This window comes from Elephas maximus, chromosome 3, assembly GCF_024166365.1.
Source record: "Elephas maximus indicus isolate mEleMax1 chromosome 3, mEleMax1 primary haplotype, whole genome shotgun sequence".
Taxonomy (NCBI): domain Eukaryota; kingdom Metazoa; phylum Chordata; class Mammalia; order Proboscidea; family Elephantidae; genus Elephas; species Elephas maximus.
In genome coordinates this window covers 50,305,327-50,325,561 of record NC_064821.1, presented here as the reverse complement: position 1 = coordinate 50,325,561, position 20,235 = coordinate 50,305,327, and the positions used below count along the sequence as shown (strand labels likewise).

Sequence of the window (20,235 nt, the reverse complement as noted above, 5' to 3'; positions counted from 1 at the left end):
GGTGGAACCAACTCGACGGCACCTAACAACAACAACAAGGGACTTGATCCTGCCAGAGCAGCGTAGGGAGTCAGTTTCAGAGATTGTGTGAGCCTGAGAAGGTGTTACACGTGTGAACAGAAAACCCAGAGCTGCTGAAAATTTACAGAAGGTTTTAAAAAAGTCTGGAAGAAGCTGGTGGAGTCCCTGGGTGGCGCAAATGGTTACACGCTCAGCTACTAACAGAAAGGTTGGCGGTTCAAATCCACCCAGAGGAGCCTTGGAAGAAAGCCCTGGCAATTTGCTTCCAGAAAATCATTGCTTGACGTCCCTGGGAGGTACAGTGCTACTATGGAACACATGGGATTGCTGTGAGTCAGAATCAGGTAATAGTAACTGTTTTATTTATTTTTTGTGGGGGGGTGAAGAGCAGGGGTTGGAAGAAGCTGGAGGCTAGTATTTTGGAAGGCTGTCTCAAAACTCTTGGCCCTAGGAGGCAGAGCTCAATGAAGAGAATACAAAGAGGAAAAAATAATCAAATATTTTAACTTTAACAATCAGAGGATTTCAACTCAGAGTTGATGGAATGGATACAGACTAGTCTGTTCAACAACCTCCAGTCCTGATAACATTACAGAGCAACCACCAAACGAATCCAGCTAGGCTGCCAGGTTTTGTTTTGGGTTTTTTTTGTTGCTGTTGTTGGGGCGTGGGGGAGGTAGAGGGACAAGAGAAGGTAATGTGCAGGGTTGCTAACTGGCTGGAATCATGACAACGGGATGGTTATAAACCTACTGTGTCATTTAGATACTACAAGATTATACTTCTCACCACAAAAATCAGTTTTTAGAAAGGACAGAGATGGAAATTAGACCTTCCTTCCCTAGCAAATAAGGCAAGACAACAACACAGAGACACCCAAAGCCATCCTACTACCTGACGCCCCGTACTGTACTAACTGCGAATGCAGCCTCTTCGGTCTTCACTCACTTTGTTAATAAGGAGAAATTTTATTTCAAGTGCTCATCTAGTTCTGGGGACAAAGAATAAGATTATTTGCCTTCAATATTCCATGCTCAGCCTTCTCAGTGTAGAGAACTAGCAGCTTCCATTAAGGAATTTTGTGGAAAATAGGCACTCAGTTAAGGAAAAAAAAAGGGGGGGGGGCCGCTTGACCAGGTACTCCCCCAACTCTGGAATATCTTATTCTTTAAGACCTGGCCCTCCAGAGCCCCACCACAGGACTTGTCCTTCTCTGACTAAGTGGGACTCTGCTCCCAGCCAGGCCACTTGGCACCAAGTTATATACGGTCTTGTGCTGTTTGCTAAAATCAGATATGGTCTTATGCTTTTGCTAATTGTTTCATGTGTATGAATGTCTTTTCTTCCCAAATAAAATCTATAAATGACTTTAGAACGGGACTTAGTTTTAATCTTCAAATGTTTGTTCCCCAGTCCTCCTCAAGCCAGAGCTGAGTGCCCAGGAGAAAACTAACACACCTGCCACGTCTGGCCTCCACTGAGAAGCCTACCTCCCTGTGGAAGGCTCACTCCGGCTGAGTGCTGTGTGTTTTCACAAACCGCAGCCCCGCAGCACTGAGCTGTGGGGCTTTCTGTGGGTGGGGGCTACTACCCCCTGGCTACCCAGCACTCTGTGACTGTCATCTAGTCTGCTGCCAGCTCAGAGCTGCCCAGGCACCCTTTCTGCTCATCCACCACCCCCAACCTGCCGCACTAGCCCTCGCTAGCCCTGGGTGAACTCCTCTGCCTAGCACCTTCCCACAGCCACTCCCAAGAGGAAGAAGTAGCTCACACAAGACTGTACAACTCTGTTGGTGCCCTCATTTAATCAGGCTTCCGCAAATAGCTAGCCAAAAGCAATAAGGGCATGACTGAGAGACTGTGGGAGTTTAATATAAAAAAATTAATAAAAAAGCGGGGGAGGGGGGAGAAAGGGTCTACCTTTTAAAGGGCCCTAATTACCCAACTCACAGGATCAGCCCAAATGAGATGGGAGTTTATTTTGGGTTTTTTTTTTAATTATTGTTTTTTATATATATATAAATTGCTGCTATGAGTTTTCTTTTCTCTGAGCAATTATGCAGCAAGTATGTAAAGAGGGAAAAAAATTAATTAAATATAAGGTAATTGTAGAGTTGGCCTGGAGAGAATGAGTCTGAACTCTGGACGATCACAGGCTACCAGGGTTTGAAGGCTGCTCAGGGCCTCTCAGAAAAGAAAGAAATAAAAATCCAACCCACCAACCAGCAGATGCACAGTACAGCAGCAAAAGAGCTGTGTACAGAAACATGAGCACAGCAAAGGGCATGCAGGGCTCCAAGTATTCAGAAATCAGGGAAGTTGCCCATGGCTCAGGGCTCACTGCTAGAAAGAACTTTCCTAGAAAGATTCTAATTTCAACCCTACTCTCAAAGAGGTTACCCAACCATGCCTCTAAAGAAGAACCTGCCACTCATCTGGTGATCAATATTTAAATCAGTAAATCGAAGTTCAAAATGAGGCTGAGGAAATAAAGACTGAAGAGGATTATCACGCTCAGTTGGGACACTCATCCAAAATCAACCACAACTTGGGCCTTAGGGGCACTGAGGCAGACCCCACGGGAAACACTCAGTTCCTTAAGAGACTGGCTTTCACACCACCGTGACCATGAAGAAGTTCCCAGGCAATACCAAAAGAGTGAGGCGAACCCACCGCAGAGTGCTGAATCAACTAGGTCAGCTGGGAAGAGTGCCCGTACTTGGTAAGAGCAGGTGATGGGAAGAACTGCACCGCTTGCCTGAGAACAGTCCCAGCAGTGCTGTTATCATCTGGGTCTTTTCATAACTCAGTCAAACTCAAACTCGCCTGCTGCCTTGGAACACCTCAGTACAGACTACAATTCAGACTTGTTCATACCAGCTAAAGACCTCGTGTCACCTCCTCCCACTACTACCAGAAAGAGAGTGAGGAAAAACAGGTAAAACTACAAGCACTGCTGAAACAAAGTTTGCCGACAGATCCCTAAGCATGCTAGAACTATTCAAAGAAGGAAAAAGCTCCGTAAAGTTAAACCTAAACCAGCCCCTACAAAAAATTTATCTGGTTTGTACAGTGCCAGTCTTACTATCCAGCCAACAGGACCTGCAGTAGACCTTAAAATGCAGAAGAGAACGAAAATGGGATGGGCTGGCAGAAACTCTGGCTCAGACCACTAAAGCAAAAGCATTTTGTAAAAAAAGTTATATTTAGGACTTAGACTGCTTCCCTATCAACATTACAAAAAGGTAACATTTGTTAAGAAGTCTCTGGGTGGTACAAACGGTTAAGCATTCGGCTGCTAACTGAAAGGCTGGAGTTTCAAAGCAACTCGGAGGCAGCTTGGAAGAAAGGCCTGGTGATTTACTTCAATAAATCAACTACTGAAAATCCTGTGAGCACAGTTCTACTCTGATACATCATGGGGTCACCATGAGCCAGAATCAACTTGATGGCAACTGGTTTAATGTTGGTAATGTTTGTTGGTAACAAACCTAGTTACTGCCATAGAAGACCCAGCAAACACTGAACTTCCTCTTTGACCTGTTCTAAAAGGCCACCTAAGGTGTTTTTGGAGGCCTAGTGGTACAGTGGTTAAGTGTTCAGCTGCTAACCAAAAGGCTGGCAGTTCAAATCCACCAGCTGCTCCTTAGAAATTCTATGGGGCAGCTCTACTCGGTCCTATAGGGTCACTATGAGTCGGCATTGACTCGACAGCAACAGGTTTGGTTTTTCTTTCTTTTTGGTAAGGTGCTCTCACCTTGAGGAAAAAAAAATGGTTATTTTAGACAATGAAGTAGGGGTTTGCTTAGGCCCGAAGCCTTAGCAGCTTCACTCTAGCTCAGCTTCCACTGGACTCAGGCACCTCACTAATTATTACTGATCTGCTTTAGTTCCCAAAAAAACAGGCTTTACTAAGGAGAGATCTCACTAATCCCTGACCCTCACTCAGGCTAAAAAAGATATCAGAAGTCAAAGGTCACAAACAGAGTTAGTCTCCACAGAACACCTACTCTTAAATGGACAGTGCTAATGCAAAATTGTAAGATGAGAAGGTTTCTTTAAATACAGAGTTTTAATTATTAGAAAATGATACTACATATCTTGGGTACTTACCAGAGGCTCTCGAGGCAGTACATTTTCACTTCCCGGAGCAGGGCCTGGCTGCACAAAAAAAGAAACAAAAATAAGATCACAGTGCCACCCAATGGACATGTAAAACACGAAGACATTCTATCCTCAAGCAACACACACCAACACAGCCACAAACACTGCTTTCTCACACGTACCACCAGTTTTTTGTAACTGTAGGGCATTCTGGGGTGGACTACCTGTAGAAAGTAATCCAGAGGGTCTAGATTTGCCAGTGTACATGAAGAGATTGTTTCTGGGTTCACTGTCAGCACCTCAAGAACAAGCAGCCTGATTTCACTTGGAAGAGCCCAAGACCACTAACTGAGCAGCAGGGCTGAGGACCATCACAAAATCCATGAAAACAGCGAAGTCCAGAGAAAAAGTTTTAAGACGGTGCAATTCCTCCCTGTTGCCACCTCCACAGCTGGAATTGACTGGGAAGAAAACCAAAGCAAAAGTGGAGAGCCAAATTCAGCCACAAGGGGGCCCCAGTTGCCCACACTCAAGGTTTTCTCTGAGCACCTATTTGGAGCCAGGAAGTAAACAAACTATTGACATACTGATTCTCATTTATCACCTGTCACTGAGGGCACCTCATAGTAGTAAAGAAAGTCCCAGTCTTAAATCCTTTTTGGAAATAAGCTAGTTACAGACACGCAGGTAAAGAGACAAACCTACAGGCAGGCTGGTAGCACGTGGTGCTTCCTGCTACTATTGCCAACTTGCCTAGCTCTTAACAGTTTCCTGCTCTGGACCCATCCTTCACCCTCACATTTGCCTTCAACCCTTGACTGATCTGGCCAAAATCTGGGGAAAGAGAGAGCTAGAGACAGAGACACACAGTCTCTGAGGAAATTTACAAATCTCCAAAAGAATAAAATAAGCAGCTTGAGTGAGTTATGATTAGTTTACTGCTACTGATGTTCAAGTCAATTTCCAATTATCTACAGATAATGTCCAGACAGTGCAGCTAATCTATGTGTGTCAGGAGCCATCCTCCATCCCCCTCCCAGCTAGTTCAGATAGCAAGTCCCAAGCCTCCGAGGAGGAAGGGTAGAAGGGGAGAGAAGAGAGAGCCTAGTCCACAGAGGGTCCCCAAAGACTTCCTAACCCCCAGTTACCACCACATAGCCGACACAGCACAGCAGCAACGGATCTGCTAACAAAGTTAGCCAGCATGTAACTATCCAGAAAGTGTAGATCAATCTCTGACAATATGAGCAAGCCTTCCCTCTCCCTTCCCTCCCAGGATCCAGGCATCAATAAGCTCACAAATTTAGATCCCTACTCAGACTCCACTGAGTTCTAAATCCAACTGCTTTCATGCTTCCTCTTGGACTTAACAGGTGCTGTAGCAGGCTTATCCTCTTCCAGTGTACACAGCCACAAGCTCTGTGGGACAAAGACCTGGCAATCTGCTTACCTAAAGATTATAGCAGCTCTACTCTGTCACACACAGTCACTATGAGTGGGAATCAACTTCATGGCACCTAACAACAACTATAAATGCTAATATATACTTAGGATTTTTGTTTAATTCTCACAATAAATGTATGAAATTACTGCTGATGAGTAAGCTGAGGCCAACAGAGGCTAAATATTTGCCCACACTGACGTGGCTAGTAAGTGGTACTATAGGAATTTGAAACTTTACACTTAATCAAAATAATCAAGTTTAGTTTAGACATTTTATTAAGCAACAACCTTAATCCTACTCCGTGAATAATAATGTAGGTTATTCGACTAGACAAAACAAACTAAGCCAGGATTTAAGAAGCATCATTCTGACTTAGCCCGAAACTTTCTTCCTGAGATGTATCTATTCACTGCGAATCATTATTACCAAGGAACTTCTTTTAAAATTAGTTCCTTTCTTTTGAATAGGTAATATTTGCCAGAGGTAAAAACTTCAGAGTTCACAGCACCAAGTAAGTCTCTTTCATCATATACCCTCTTGTACCTTTTTAAATTGATGATCATGTATTCTGTTTAAAAAACAAATAAAATTTAAATGTTAAAAATAAAACGAGAACAAGTCTTCCTCTCACCCCAACATTCAGTTCCCCCATTCCTTGGGGGGATCACCAGTAATACTGGTTTCTTATGTATTCTTCCAAGTGTATTCAAAGTATCTAAGAAGTAGTGTGGTTGTTGTTACGGACTGTCAAGTCAATTCCAACTCGGTGACCCCAGGTGACGGAGCAGAACAGCCCCATAGGGTTTTCTAGGCTGTAATCTTTATGGAAGCAGATCAACAGGTCTTTTCTCCCATGGAGCCATTGCATGGGTTCGAACTGCCAACCTTTTGGTGAGTAGCTGAGCACTTGTGATGATTAAGATTGTGTGTCAACTTGGCTGGGCCACGATTCTCAGTGTTTATATGTAATCATTCCCATGATTGAATCTGCTGTGAGTAGCCAATCAGTTGAAAGGGAGTTTCCTTGGGGGTGTGGCCTACATCCAAATATAAGCAGACATTCTGGCTTTTTTGCTTACTCTGGATCCTGTGCTGCCTCCTGTTCATTTGACCTCCAGCTCTTGGGACTCGAGCTATCAGCTTATCTACAGATCTTGGAATTCATTGATCTTCACAGCCTGACAGTGGGAGCTCCACTCTCTGACCTGCCAATCTGGGGTTCACCAGCCCCTGCAGCTTCGTGAATTGAGAAAAGCCTCTATCCTGATACATGGACTGCGGACATTTCAACCTCTACAATCGCATGAGCCATTTCCTTGGCATAAATCTTTCTCTATATATATTTATACACTTAACTGGTTTTGCTTCTCTAGAGAACGCAGCCTAAGACAGCACTTAACCATTGTGTCACCAGGACTCCCTGAAAAGCATATACATTTGTGCAGATCTAAACAAAGGAACTTTAAACAGAAACATTCTCCAAATCCCTCCCAGAGCCTTCTGAAGTCTCAGCACACCAAAGCTAGACCTTCAAACTCAATCTCAGGGCTGCTTAGAGAGAAGCAAGCACTTCTCCGAACTGTATTCCAACTCACAGTGTCCTCTGAAGTCAGGTCAGTCAGACCTTATCAGTGAACTCACAGAGGACTTTTCACCAACTCAGGAACTGCCCAATGCTGTGTATATTCTGGATGATTCTCCAACTCCTGATGAAATTTCTACAGTCTACAGTGGGCTATTTCCTCCGTCAGTGTCCTTGAGAACGCTGTTTCTTAACGACCTGATCCAAGAGTCCTCATACATACTGCTCTCCATGCTTATTTCCTCAATAAGACCATCTGTAATTCTTCATTTGAGTCACTGGTTTTCTATTTATCCTTCCCACTAGATTTTGAACTCCTTCAAGGCAGAGACATTACCATCTTATTGAAGGTTGTATCTTTAGCACCGAAAGTATGACTGGTACTCAATCAGTATGTGCTTAAATTTTTTTTATTTAAAAAATTAAAACAAAGGAGCCACTCTGTATGCAAGCCCAAGTGAGAGTAAGCAGAGGACCTTGGTGGTGCCCTTCCCTGGAACATTTCACCTACAACCTAATGCAAACCTGGCCTACTGTCAATACCCAGTGGTTCCCAACCCCAGGGCAGTATCATCTTCAGGGAGGCATTTGCAAATGTGTGGAGGTGTTTCTGGTTACCACAATGACTAGGGAGTTCCTAATGGCATTTAGAGGGCAGGGGCAAGAAAGGCTAAATATTCAGCAATGCACACACTGAAGAACCATTCCATCCAAAACACCAATAGGACCCCTTGGAGCATCCTGACCATTCTGCTTCCTTGTGCTGAGGAGGTGGGCAGAAACTCCCATCTTCAGCATCTAGGTGCTACTTCAAAGAAAGGTGAAGGTCTGAGGAGCTAAGTGGTTGTCAGGAGAAGCTATATTCCCAAGCTCATTCAAGTCCACCAGTCTTGCCAGTACAGCTTTTACAAAAACCCAGTACCTCTCAATACCTGCCCTTCCATCAAACCCTTTAAAGTGGCCAAGTTCTATTTTCTGGTTTGGGATGAATGCCTACAAATTAAATTCCAACTTGATGCTGAAACTCTTCACAGGGTGGTTCACAGTAAGGTTTAGAAATCACCAGGTGAGGTATACTGCAAAGGTGTAAGAAGTAGGCTCCAAGGTAACCCACATTCAGAATCCTCAGGGACAAAAATGGGGAGAGCAGGGAGGAGAGAAAAGCAAAAGGATATGGCTGCTTTAAACAAGCAAAACAAGACCACAGTGGCAGAGAGAAAAATGCTTTTAGTTTGATAGAAACAAAGGTGCCCTTTCTCCTGCAGCCAAGGTAGTGACCTTTCCCCAACTAGGAGGTGTTCCCAGGTGCTGACACTGCTCCACAGCAAAGACGAATCTCACAAACAGCTCATAGGCTTGAGCAGCCAGCAGAACCTCCAGATCTAGGAGTATTCATCCTATGCCCTCCAAGTGACTATGTAACTCTGGGTATGTCCTAAATTAGCCTGGCCTACAGTGCTTTTCTGGGCAAATGAAATTCAATTGAACAAATGTTTTTCTTGAGAGACAGCGGTACAGCAAAAAGTACATGAGCTTTGGCATCAGATAAATCTAGGTTCAAATGATCTAATGATGGAGTGATATGGGGTATACTGCTTAATCTCTCTGAGCCTCAGTTTCCTCATCTACAGGAATAGTGGGATAATACCACCTACTTCACATTCGGGATTAAGTGACAGAATATAAATTCTATCGTGTCACTCCATTGCTCAAAATCAACCAATGGACTTCTGCTTCTGGCCACGATGGAGTAACAGGGATCATATTTACCCTCCTGCCGTAAAAAACTAGAAAGCTAAGCAAAATAAACAGAAGCCATGTGTAGACACTGGACAGCAAACAATACAGACCCATGATCTCTGTGGTGGAACAAAAACAAATGATGTGCGTCCTAAGACTATCTTGGCTTTCTGCAGGGAGTATATTTCAGACCAAGGAGAGGGAGGGGATCCCAAGCAGACCATGGCGGTTTCACTGAGATGAGGAGACAGAGATTGAAGATCAGGCAGTCTAAGGCAGCTGAAAGTTAAAGGACAGAGCTCCAGAGAAGAGAGAGATATGTAACAAAAGAGCTCCAGAAGTCTGCATAGAGGTCCCCTTGAGTCTTTACTGGAAAGACTTTTATTTTTTTTTATTAGTATTCTTCTTTAAAATCTTTGATCAAATCTTTGATCAAAATGACAACATAGCATTGTCATGAATCCGAATCGACTCGACAGTACCTAACAACAACAATCAACCACCTAGGTGGCACAAAAAGTTTACACTCAGCTACTAATCTAAAAGTTACTGGTTTTAATCAACCAAGCAGCATCATCGAAGAAAGACCTGGTGATCTACTTCTATAACAAATCTTTTTTGCCATGAGGACAAAAAAAAAAAGAGTGAAAGAGAGCTGAGAGCTGAATAGTTACCAGAACTCTCACAGGGCTCACAAGTTCCAACCAGCCAGTGGACTGTTGTGATGGTTCAGGTCGTGTGTCAACTTGGCCATGCCATGATTCTCAGTGGTTTGACAGTTATGATGTAATCTGCAGCTATGTAATGATGTAATCACCTCCGTAATGAGATCTGATATAATGTAATCACCTCCATGATGAGAACTGCTATGAGTAGCCAATCAGTTCAAAGGGAGTTTCCTTGGGGGTGTGGCCTGTATCCAATATATACAGATTTTCTGGCAAAGTTCACTGGCTTTTGCTTACTCTGGATCCTGCACCCCGCTCATCATCATCTGGCCTCCAGTTCTTGGGACCTGAGCCAGCAGCTTGATGTACTGCCTGCCAATCTTGGATTCATCAGCCTCGGCAGCCCATGAGCCAGCAGCCTGCTGTCTGACTTGCTGATCTTGGGTTCATCAGCCCCTGCAGCTATGTGAGTCAGGAGAAGCCTCCAGCCTGATGTCTGACCCATGGACTTGGGACTTTCCAGCTTCTACAACCACATGAGCCATTTACTTGGATATACATGTAAACCTCCAACTTTTTGGTTACCAGCGAAGCATATTAAGCATTTGCACCATCCAGGGCCTCAAAAAAAAAGAAAGGAAGCAGAAAAAAAATTTGAAGAAATAATGGCCAAAAATTTTCCAAGTTTGATGAAAACTACAAACACACAAGCAGAGTAAACACAAAGAAAAACACACTAAGACACACCATAATCAAATTACTGAAAACCCATGCAATAGAGAATTTCTTATAAGCAGTCAGAAAAAAAGAGAAATATTACACACAGAGTTACAAAGATTAAGAATGACTACAGAATTCTGATCAGCCACTATGCGAGCTAGAATGGAAAAATTTTTTTAAATTGCAGGGGAGGGGGTGGTGCGGTAGAGCAACTGTCATTTTAGAATTCTATACCCGTGAAAATATCTTTCCAAATAAAGAAGAAGAAAAAGAGAAAGAGAGCGAGCACTGGGAGAATTTATCAACAGTATATCTGTACTAGGAGTCCACGGGTGGCACAGATGGTTAGGTGCTAAACTACTAACCAAAAGGTTGGAGGTTCAAACCTACCCAGAGGTGCCTCAGAAGACAGGCCAGTCAATCTGCTTCCAAAATGTCACAGCCTTGAAAACCCTATGGAGCAGTTCTATTCTATACACATAAGTTTGTCATGAGTCTGAATCAACTCAACAGCAACTAACAACAACAAACAAAAACCTAGAGTCCCTGAGTGGCACATAAAGTTTGTGCTCAGCTCACCTAAAAGTTAGTGGTCTTCGATTACTACCCTGACAGGGACACAGCAGAGAATCCCTGATGGAGCAGGAGAGCAATGGGATGCACATCTCAAATTCTCATAAAACAACCAGACTTAATGGTCTGACTAAGACTAGAAGGACCCCGGAGACCATGGTCCCCAGACTTTCTGTTAGCCCAAGACTGGAATCATTCCCGAAGCCAACTCTTCAGACAAGGATTGGACTGGACTATGGGATAGAAAATGATATTGGTGAGGAGTGAGCTTCTTGGCTCAAGTAGGCACATGAGACTATGTGGGCAACTTCTGTCTGGAGGGAAGATGAGAAGGCAGAGGGGGAAAGAAGCTGGCTGAACAGACACAGGGAATACAGGGTAGAGGGAAGGAGTGTGCTGACTTGTTAGGGGGAGAACAATTAGGAGTACCTAGCAAGGTGTATATAAATTTTTGTACGAGAGACTGACTTGATTTGTAAACTTTCACTTAAAAAAAAAAAAAGCACAATAAAAATAAATAAATAAAGGTTGGTGGTTTTAATCAACCAAGTAGCGTCATCGAAGAAAGATCTGGTGATCTATTTCTATAAGATTACAACTATTGAAAGCCCTATGCAGCACTGCCTCCATGAACAACTGCCTCCTTTGCCGTGAGACCAGAACTGGATGGTGCTCGGCTACCATTACTAGACATTTTGATCAAAGATTCCAAAGAAGAATACAGATCAAAAGGGTTTCAAATTCTCATGGATTCTTGACTTTCTGATGCCATGGAAAGTGGAGGAACCCCTGGAACTATTGCCCTGAAATAATCTTTGAAACTTGCACCAAAAATATCCCCTAACCTCTTCTTAAAACCAAAAAGTAGTTTAGCTTAACTAGTAAAAATGGTCTGCCTTGATCATTATGCTCTTTTGAGAACTACCTCTATGGATCAAATCGACAGCGGCTACTCAAAAAATTGGATAGGAATCTTAGGGGGCAGTGATTTTACGTTATTGAGGAAGGAACAACTCAGAAAAGAAGGGTGAAAATGGTTGCACAACATGAAGAATGTAATCAATGTCACTAAATGGTACATGTACAAATTGTTTCATTGGTGTATGTTTTGCTGTGTATGGAGCTCCGGTGGGACAGCGGTTAAGAGTTATGGCTGTTAACCAAAAGGTAGGCAGTTCAGGTCCACCAGCCATTCCTTGGAAACCCTATGGGACAGTTGTACTCTGTCCTATAGGGTCACTATGAGTCAGAATCAACTCAACAGCAAGAGATTTGTCTTGATTTTGGTATTTGCTGTGTACATTCTCAACAACAACAAAATAAAATTTAAAGAAAAAAAAAATCCTATGGAGCACAGTTCTACCCTGAAACAAATGGGGTTACCATGAGTCAGAATCAACTCAACAGCAACAGCTTATACTTGTAATACAAAAAATGTAAAATGAAGTTCTTTAAGCAATAGGAAAACAATACCTGATGGAAATTTGGACGTACGCAAAAGAAGAATGCCAGAAATGGTAAATATGTCAGTAAATATAAGATACGTTAAATAATTTTTAAAAATAATTGTTTAAATAAAAAATAACAATGTACTGAGGGTTTATGACATATGTTGCAGTAAAATGTATGACACTGATAGAATAATGAATGAGAAAGGAAATGGAAGCATACTGTTATTAGGTTCTTACATTTTATGTGACTTGGTATAGTATCATTTGAAAGTACACTGTGATAACTTAAAATTACATATTGTAAACTTTAGAACAATCGCTAATAAATAACAACAAAAGTAGAGGTATAGCTAAGCCAATAGTGGAGATAAAATGAAAAATCCTAAAAAACAACTCAATCTAAAAGAAGTCTGAAAAACAAGGAAAAATAAACAAAAAACAAATAGAAAAAAATAGCAAGATGGTAGACTTAAACCCAACCATATCTACACTTACCTTAAATGTAAATGAATCATTCCAGAGACTATCACATTGGGGTGGAGGAGGGGGGAGTGAGACCTACAAGACACCCACTTTAAACAAAAGACCGCAGGTTAAAAGCCAAAGGATTGGAAGAGATATACCATACAAGCAATTACATCAATTTATCAAGAAGACATAAAAATCCTAAATAAGTATGCATCCAATAACAGAACTTCAAAATACATGAAACAAACTCAGACAAAACTAAAAAGATAGACAAATCCAAAACTACAATTGGAGACGTCAATGCTCCTCCCTCCTCAATGAAAAAGTAAGTAAGGATATAAAAGACTTGAATAACTCTATCAGTCAATATGACCTATTTCACATTTAAGAAACACTCTACCCAACAACAGCGGAATACACATTATTTTCAATTTTCCAAGGAAAAAGATAGACCATAAAATAAATCTCAAATTTAGAAGGTTTCAAATCAAACAGTATGTTCTCTGACCACAAAAGAATTAAACTACAAATCAGTAAGAAAAAAACAAAAACAAAAATTGGAAAATTCCAAATGTTTGGATATTAAACAACAGACTTCTAAATAACCCATGGGCCAAGGACAAAATTATAAGTGAAATTAAAAATATTCTGAATTGAATGAAAATGAAAACACAAAATGCGTAAAATTGTGGAATGCAGCTAAAGTAGTGCTTAAAAGGAAATTTACAGCTTTAAACACTGACTTTAGAGAGGAGGTGCAAAATCAATTACCTAAATTTCTACCTTAAGAAACTAGAAAAAGAACAGCAAATGAAAACTCAAAGTAAGTAGAAGAAAAGAAATAAGTGAAATAGAAAGTAACAACAATAGAGGGAAATCAATAAGATCAAAGCTGGTTTTTTGGAGAGTATTAAAATTTATAAACTTCTCACTGGGTGGATCAAGAAAAAAAGAGAGAAGACACGAACTTCCACTATCAGGAACATAAACGGGGAAATCACTACAGATCCTACAGACATTTAAAAGATAGTAAGAGAATATTATGAACAACTTTAAACCAATAAATTCAACAACTGAAATAATATGGACATAGTCCTTGAAAGATATCACAAAACTGACTCAAGAACAAATAGAACAAATAGTCACATCTATCACAGAAATTAAAACACATAATTTAAAACCTTCTCACAAACAAAACTCTATGCCCATGTGGCTTCACTGGGAATTCTGTCGAATATTTAAGAAAGAAATAATGCCAACCTTATACAAACTCTTTGAGAAAATATAAGAAAAAAGTAAAACTACTCAGCTCATTCTACTACATAAGCACTGCTTTGATACCAAAAACAAAGATTTCACATGCATACACATACAAACTACAAAACAATATCCCTCACCAACATGCAAAAACCCTTAACAAAACATGACAAATCAAATCTAGCAATATATAAAACGGATACCACATTATGACCAAGTGGAATTTATCCAATGAATCATTTAACATTTGAAATATCAATCAACATAAATCACCACATTAACAGGATAAAGGAGAAAAACCATATGATCATCTCAATAAACCAAACCAAAAACCAAACCCAGTGCCGTTCAGTCGATTCCGACTCATAGCAACCCTATAGGACAGAGTAGAACTGCCTCACAGAGTTTCCAAGGAGTGCCTGGCAGATTCGAACTGCCGATCCTTTGGTTAGTGGTCATAGCACTTAACCACTACGCGACCAGGGTTTCTGATCATCTCAATAGATACCAAAAAAACCACCTGAAAACATTCAAGACAAACATGATTTTTTTAAAAACCCTCAGCAAACTAAAAACAAAATTTGAATTTCCTTAACTTCATAACGGACACCTACAAAAAATATATAGGTAACATCAAACTTCAGTGTGAAAGACTGAAATCAAGAACAGGGCAAGAATGTCTACTCTCTCCACTCCTTTCAACACTGTACTAGAAGTCTTAGACAATGCAATAAGACAAGAAAAATAAAGGACATTCAGATTGGACAGCAAGAAATAAAAATTTTTGGTAAAATAAACATCTATGAAAAATTATAAGGATTCTACAAAAGAGCTACTATAATAAATGAATTTAACAAAGTAACAGGATACAAGGCCTATAAAGTCTATTTTATGTCTATATATTATTATTGGACAATCAAAAATGAAATTAAAAAAAAATCTACAAGTACAATGGCATCCAAAAAATGAGAAATACTTAAGAGATAAATTTAACAAAATGTGTGCATGGCCCACACACTTTAAACTACGAAACATTTACACCCACTTACTGACATGATTAGGTTCCAAAGACCAGATCATTATGTAAAAATCAGTTATGTGAAAACGGAGGATGACCACATCAGATCACAAAAATGACGGATGACTACATCATTACATAACTGCCAAATTATATCATTACAGAACTTCTAAACCACTGAGGATCATGATCCAGCCAAGCTGACACATAACCTTAGCTGTCACAGCCAGCATTATTCTCATCTCGCACCTTACCATTGTTTACTGCCAGACATACGTCATCAACGCACAAAATAGCTGGATAGGAGATTTGTTGCTACTGTCATAAATGTGAAATGTCAGATGATGGGACAGTTGATAAGTGAGGAGTACACATACTGAGGTAAATCAAATTAGATCTAAATAAATGGAGAGATACATGATATTATATGAATTGGAGGATCAACATTGTTAAGATATAAATTCTCCCCAAAATTCATCTATAGATTCCATACAATCCCAATAACAGTTCCAACAAGCTTTTTTGTAAGAAATGAGAAAATGTAACCAGAGATACAAGGGTAAGAAAGATTAGTCCAAAGGACTAATGGACCACAACTACCACAGCCTACACCAGACTGAGTCCAGTACAATTAGATGGTGCCCAGCTACCACCACCGACTGCTCTGACAGGGATCACAATACAGGGTCCCGGACCAGACAGAGCTGCAGAAAAATGTAGAACAAAATTCTAACTTACAAAAAAAAAAAAAAAAAGACTTACTGGTCTGACAGAGACTGGAGAAACCCGAGAGTATGGCCCCCAGACACCCTTTTAGCTCAGTACTGAAGTCACTCCTGAGGTTCACCCATCAGCCAAAGATCAGACAGCCCCATAAAACAAAATGAGACTAAATGGGCACACCAGCTCAGGGGCAAGGACAAGAAGGTGGGAGGGGACAGGAAAGCTGGTAACAAGGAACCCAAGGGGCACAGCATTGACATGTCACAGAGTTGGCAACCAATGTCACAAAACAATGTGTGTATTAATTGTTAAATAAGAAACAAATTTGCTCTGTAAAACTTCATCTAAAGAACAATTAAGAAATCATAAACTAAAATTTACATGGAGGTGGAAAGGACCAAAGGTCCTAGATCAGTCAAAACAATTTCGAAAAAGCATAAAGTTAGAAGACTTTACACTGCTTGATTTCAATATTTACTATAAAGCTACAGCAATAAAGACAGTGTGTTATTGGCACTGAGATAGACGTATAAATCAATAGAACAGAACAGAGCCCAAAAACAGACCAACGCATATACAAATATTTGATTTTTTACAAAGGTGGCAAGATAATTCAATGGCAAAAAGATAAAACTTTTCAACAAACGATTTTTGAAGCCATACAGAAAAAAATGAACCTCAGCCTTCGCCAATAAGCACAGGAAAAGATGATTATCAGTCATCACAGAAATTCAAGTTAAAATCACAATGAAATAACACTACACATCCAGTAGAATGGCTAAAATTATAAAGTCTGACAAAAGTCAGTATTGGTGTGGATGTAGAGCAACTGGACCTTTCATACACTTTGGCGGGAACGAAAAATAGTACAACCACTTTGTAAAAACACTTAAGCAGTTTCTTAAAAAGCTAAACATACCTTTATCATATGATCCTGCAATTACACTCATGGGTATTTACCAAGAGAAATAAAGACATGTCCTCATAAACATACATGAATATTCATAGCAGCCCCAAGCTGGAAACAATCCTGAGGCTGATAGACTAAGGTAGCCCTCAGGATCCCCACCTCCTAGCATTCAGCCCTTCCCTTGAGTGTGGGCAGGACCTGTGACTTGCTTCTGGGCCAATACAGTAGAGCAGCGGTAATAAGACATATGTAATTTTATGCATGTGATTATGTTACATAAGACCACAAAGTCTGATTTGCTAAGAAACATCTTTTCCTTACTGAATTTGAGGAAGCAAATGGCCGTGCTGGGCAGATCCAAATAGCAAGAAAATGAGGAGAGCCTCTGGATGACAGCCAGCAAGAAACTGAAGCCCTCAGTCTGACAGCCTATAAGGAACTGAATGATCCCAATAACCATGTGAGTAGATCCTTCTCCATTCAAGCCTCAGATGAGACCACAGTCCCAGGAGGCACCTTGACTGCATCCTTGTGAGACCCAGATAAACCCTGCCCTAACCAAAACAACTGTGAGATAATAAATGTGTGTTCTTTTAAGTTGCTAAGTTTGGTAATATTGCTATGTAACAATAGATAACTAACACAATCCAAATGTCCATCAACTGGTGAATGGATCAACAAACTATGGTACAACCATCCAATGGACAGTAGCTCATTATGTGGATGGACCATAGTTTGTTGGTACATGGTTCTTTACATCCGTGATTTCAGTCAACCTTCTAGGGTAATTACTATTACTCCCATTTTGTTGTGATTGTTAGTTACTGAAGAGTCAATTCAGACTGGTGGTCAACATATGAAAAATCACACTCTAAAAGCTGTTAAATAGGACTTAAGTAAAGGTTTAGATTCATTTGTGAGTGAAAATCCAGAGTCTATAGACTAATACCAGTTGCTGTTGAGTCAATTCTGACTCTTGGCAACACCATGTGTGTCAGAGTAGAACTGTGCTTCACAGGGGTTTTAACAGCTGATTTTTCAGAAGCAGAATCCCAAGCCTTTCTTCCGAGGTACCTCTGCGTGAGCCTGAACCTCCAACCTTTCAGTTAGCAGCTGTTTGCACCACCCAGGAACTATTCTTGAATAATAACAGCTAACACTTACTCTGTGTCAGGCACTGTTTAAGCACTTTTACATAAATTCACTCATTGAATCCTCACAGCAACCTTATGAGATAGGTGCTACTGTTACTCCTATTTTACAGATGGAGAAATTAAGGCAGAAAAGTTAAGTAACTTGCCCAAGATTATACATCTGGTAATAGTGGGACTAGAATTCTAAGCCAGGGAGACTGGCTTCAGAGTCTTTGCTGTATATTGCCTCTCAAGGAGAGAGAGAGCTATTCACCCTTAATCTTTTGAAACCAGAGACTGATGCCCCAAGGCCAATTAACAAATGTTCTGCGAGATGGAATACTGACTCAGCTCCACAGGTCTGACCTATGCAGCTCTTCTCACATACAAACTAGGTTTCAGGGCTGAATTATCCAAACGGTTCTTAGAAGCCCATTCGGCTTGGAGTGGAGAAATTGGAAACCAGCTTAGTCAGGGCTTGAAAACGGAAACAAGCAACTGCTAAAGAGAGCTGGTTCACTTAAAAAAAGGTATGCATATGTTTGTTTGGGGGGCACTCAACTCAGGCTTGGAAACCCTACGGGGCAGTTCTAGTCTGTCTACTTTGCCCTATAGGGTCATAATGAGTCAGAATCTGCTAGATGGCAATGTTCTTTTTTTTGTGGGGGGTGTTGAGTTTACATTAATGGTGGTGGAATAATTTGGAAAAGGGTAGTGATAATGGTGGCACAAATAGAAAAAATGTAATCAATGTCATCGAATTGTAAACATGGAAGCTGTCGCATTGGCAGTTGTTTTGGTGTATATACATTTTCACCAAAATGAAAAAAGAGGTGTGCTTTTGCAGGTTATTGTCAAACACTGATGGAATTACAATGGAGAACTCACAGAAAGTTCAAGTGTTTCCCCCAGGCTGCCAGCATATTCTGATGCAATACCATCTCTACCAGCTTTGGAAAGGAGGGCAAAGGAGAAGCAGAGCTGAAAACCAAGTAAGTGCGGGCCAAGCCCCTTTAAAGGGACTTAGATCCTTTTCCACATGAATAGAGAGGACAACTGCCAGTACCAAAGGGATCTTTTTGGACACTGCAATGGCTCCAAGTGGCAAGACTTTTAGTGACTGTCATACTACTGGCAAATTAGACACCCTAAAGGTACCCTTCAATCACAGCCTGTGGGTATTCCTAACATATAACAGTTTAAAGAAGCCCAGGCCTCAAAAAGCCTCAACATTTCAGCAAAATTAGTGCGGTAAGGCAAGAAAGGAGGGCCGCTTCTCTCAAGACACTTTCCACACTCCAGAATTTCCGACAGTGAAAAGGCCAGAGTCAGCCCTAGTTATTTCCCACGCATTACAATACAGGCATCTTCTTCCTGATCTGGGGCACACACTAAATCCTTTAAGTGCAGTTCCCGTACTAGGCTCATCATGAAGAATAGGACAGTAAGGAACACTAGCTGATGTTCTTCTGCCTAGGAAGGAAGCGACAGAGGAGTAAGCTGCTGAAAACTTAAAGATGTTTCAAGGAAGTAAAAGATAAATGATAAAGTCCCAGGTTGAAACCATTTTCTTCATCCTCTGTCTAATTCTAAGTAAATCTACACATGTATGGCTGACTTGACATACTTGGGTTTAAATCCAGACTCAGTCAGGGGCATGATTCTAGGCATGTGACGGAACTTTAGAATACATGTCCGCAAAGCGAAGGTTAACTGTCTTCATAAAGGTTGTAACTGGCATTAAACGAGGTAATAAACATAATTTGTGTTCAGCGTGACAGCACACACTTAGTAAATGTAAGGTACCTCTTATCCTTTTCCTCCTCAACTCACCTCACCCAGCCTCACCTCACCTTTGGACTATAAATCCCTTCAGAGGCCTTATCATCCACAGCTTCCTAAAAGCAGATGAACACTGCTCCTCATAGTCCCCTTACAGCACTGGGATTTGGCTGAGTCTGTAGGTGAAAGGCTAGAGTGGAACTCCTGGCCGAGAATGTCAAATCCACGGAAGTGATGATAGTTTGGCGGCGTCTGTTGTTTACAGCGCGTGTCCCTTTCCCCTCAACGCAGAGAGGGTCCAAGTACACTCCCGATCCTCCAACTTGGCGGAGGGAGCGAAAGGTGACTAAAGACGAAGAAGCTAGCAGCGAGGCAACTCCAAGAGGCTGAGGCTGCGGGGGAGTGGGAATCCTAACGGAGTCAGCCCACCCCCCCCCCACCCCCCCCACGGAGGGGACAACCTTAAACGATTGAGTCTCTCATCCTCACTGCTCAAGCAGGGGCCCTCGAAGCTCAAGGATGGGGGATTCACAAGGGTCCCGCCAGTATCCCAAAGCTCCAGTAGGGCCGGAGGTGCTGGCGGGCGGGAAGTGGGGACCCGCGGAGGCGGCCGAACCCCCGAACCCAAGCTCGGGAATGTG

General features: G+C 41.4%; 1 protein-coding gene across 2 annotated transcripts in view; it reads right to left on the bottom strand.

Annotated features, from left to right (window-relative positions):
* PEX14 (peroxisomal biogenesis factor 14) overlaps window positions 1-20,235 on the bottom strand; it is a 162,608-nt gene that overhangs the window by 142,142 nt on the left and 231 nt on the right. For both annotated transcript variants that reach the window (XM_049877893.1, XM_049877894.1), the window contains exon 2: window positions 4,135-4,182. In XM_049877893.1, coding sequence (XP_049733850.1) covers window positions 4,135-4,182 — 48 coding nt within the window. The remainder of the gene's footprint in view (window positions 1-4,134; window positions 4,183-20,235) is intronic.